General features: G+C 58.8%; 1 protein-coding gene across 1 annotated transcript in view; it reads left to right on the top strand.

The window, feature by feature from the left end:
* The window catches only part of VOLCADRAFT_69736 (uncharacterized protein), a gene marked incomplete at both ends in the record, with an annotated part of 8,481 nt that overhangs the window by 921 nt on the left and 4,699 nt on the right, over positions 1–2,861 (top strand). The window contains 5 exons of the mRNA XM_002958589.1: positions 707–803; positions 1,091–1,254; positions 1,639–1,843; positions 2,187–2,278; positions 2,399–2,531. Of these exons, the coding sequence (XP_002958635.1) occupies positions 707–803; positions 1,091–1,254; positions 1,639–1,843; positions 2,187–2,278; positions 2,399–2,531 (691 nt within the window). The remainder of the gene's footprint in view (positions 1–706; positions 804–1,090; positions 1,255–1,638; positions 1,844–2,186; positions 2,279–2,398; positions 2,532–2,861) is intronic.

The raw sequence follows: 2,861 nt of genomic DNA, 5'->3' as shown, positions 1-2,861 counted from the left end.
GGGTAGGGGGAGGGGGAGGGGAGCAGCAGCCGTTACAATATCTATTTGGGTTACTGGCTGGGATCTGACCACCAGTGGACCGACCGACCAGTCTGGAGCGACCCGGGGGGTGCCGGAGGGGTGGTGGGCAGGACGGCAGAGCACTCGGCAAAACCCTTCCCCCTCTTCCCCCCTTCACGCACGCGCATACACATACATACGTACATACACACGTACACCCAGATCATGTTATTGAAACACACGGACACGCGCATGCATACATACATACGTACATTCCCATTAGATGCTGGTGTCGGGTGCTAGTCTAGGGTGACTGGATGAGGGTGCCCCGAAATACCCGCGGGGAAGGCAGGGTTTCGCCGGGTAGCGGCCGCAGGGTGAAAAGACATGACCCGCCTGTCCCACACATCAAACATTTCGTTCATGCTCATGTTGGGCCGATATCATCATCATGCGCTCCTCTTAGGCGGCTTCCATATCAGCTTCTCTTTCCTTCTACAACCTTCGACGACAGTTACCGTACACACGGCTTGTGTTTTTCGTACTTGATAGCCCCCTCGGCCTCGCCCTCATCCTGCCTTCACATCGAAAGCAATCGCTTTCACCCCTTTTCCCCCACCCTCCCACACTACCTCATCCCCCCCTCGGTCTCCCCACACAAACCCGCACGAACTCCACCGCACCCCACCCCCCCCACCCCCCGAAGACATACGTCATCAAACTTGCTCGTAGCGGCGAGGACGGTGAGAAGGTGTACTTGCTTTTGGAGAGCGGATCTAGATTCCACACGACCAAGGTAGGTGGTGCGTGGGTATGTCTGTATGTTTGTGTTATGACACGTGAAAAGGCGGATCAACCCCCCGTGGGGTTGTGTTGGGGGACGTGTGTGTGTGTGTGGGTTACGGGGTCGTGTGTTGGTGGGGGTGGTGGGGCTTGGGGGATGGGTTGTGTGTGTGTGTGTGTTTGGCACTCGCCGCACGTCGTCCGACACACGGACTTAACGGACGCCGCGACTTCCGTACATTTCAATACACAACACACACCCCTCCCGCTCTTTCTCTCCTCTCTGTCTTTCCGAAGGTCCTTAGAGAGAAATCTTCAGACTTGCCGTCCAACTTCACGCTCAAGCTGCGGAAACATTGCCGTACACGGCGTGTGGAGGCTGTACGGCAATTGGGTGTGGACCGATGCATGGAACTGACCCTGGGTTCGGGTCCCGCGGCGGTCCACCTCATTCTGGAGATGTATGCGCAGGTGCGTGTGTGTGTATGTGTGTATGTGTGTGTGTGTTTTGGTGGCGTGTGATCAGGGGAATGCATGTGAGAGAGAAAAGAGGGTTAAAAGGAGAGGGGCCAGGGGTGTAGTGAGGAGGAGGGGGAATTGAAGAGGGTTTGCAGAACACACACACGTACACATACATACATACATACATACATACATACATACATACATACATACATACATACATACATACACACACACAGGAACCCACCAACTCTCACGGAGCATAGTCCATCAATCACCATCACCTCTGTCAGAGGATGATCTTCCCCATTTGTTTGCACATACAGATACACGTACACATACACACCTCACCCCCCGACCCCGCGCTCCTCCCCCCGGCCTCCGTCTGAGCAGGGCAATGTCGTACTCACGGACTACAAGTACGAGGTTCTCACTCTGCTGCGATCCCATCGCGATGACGCCAAGGGCCTGGTCATCATGGCCCGCCACCCCTACCCCATGTCGGCCATGCGGCTAGCGAGCAAGGTGACGGGAAAGCAGCTGGACGAGGCGGCGGCGGCGGCGGCGGCGGCAGGGGGGGCCCAAGCAAATTACAGAGGTACAAGAGGGGGTCGAGGATTTGAACAAAGAAGCAAAGGGAGCACGTTACTCAGCGATTTAAATTACGACAGGTGTACGGAAGATGAGCGGCCGCTGGCAATTATAAGGGCTGGGGAGTTGGTCAATGGGGGGTTAGGGGTTTGGGGTTTTTTAGCAGCTAAGGGGGTTTCGGAGCGGAGCAGCGGAGGAGAGGGATTCTTTCCTGCTTCCCCCTATCCACAACACATGCACACATACACACCCAACCCGCGCCCCTTCGCGCCTTTTTATTTTCCCTCCTCCCCCCCGTCCCCCCTCCCGTTGGGTTGCTCCCTAATAACCGTGTACTGTCCGTGCCGTAGCGCTGCTCTCCGCCGTACTGCCGTACGGACCCACTATCGCGGAGCACGTGGCCATGGATGCGGGCTTCGATCCCAACGCTGCCGTACCCTTGGTAGCGTCGGAAGGGGCGACGGCGGGCGCCGCAGATGCCGCCACCACCCCTGCTGACGGCGGCGGCGGCGATGGCGCCGCCGTCGTCGTCAGTGGCGTTGGCCTCGGTGACGGCGGCGAGGAAGGGGAGGAAGTGGAGGAGGAGGGAGAAGGAGCTGCTACCGCCGCTACCGCCGCCGCCGCCGCCGCGGCTCCCCCCGGCGGCGGCGGCGCCCTCCCCGCCGATGTACGGCGGTCGTTGCTGGCTGCATTGGGTCGGTTGGACGATTGGTTTGCAGGCATGGAAGCGGGTGAAGTACCCCGCGGTTACATCACCCTAACTCCCCGCGGTGAGTGGAGCCTGGGCCGGGAGTGAGTGTGCATGTATGTATGCATGTATGTATGATGTGTGAAACAGAGGGGTGTATCTTCGCCCGTGGCAGCTACCCTGCGAAACCCTGCCTTCCCCGGTATTTCGGGGCACCCTCACCCAGTCACCCTAGTCAACTTCTCAGTGGATCGCTCAGGTTCCGCACCCACCACCAGCATCCAACGGAATCTGCCGGGTCGACAGCGGCCCAACTCCGTTCCTGGTCGGCTCGCAG

This window comes from Volvox carteri (genome assembly GCF_000143455.1).
Source record: "Volvox carteri f. nagariensis unplaced genomic scaffold VOLCAscaffold_99, whole genome shotgun sequence".
NCBI classification, from domain to species: domain Eukaryota; kingdom Viridiplantae; phylum Chlorophyta; class Chlorophyceae; order Chlamydomonadales; family Volvocaceae; genus Volvox; species Volvox carteri.
Note: the sequence above shows the minus strand (reverse complement) of the source record. Positions and strands in the feature narration are given on the sequence as shown.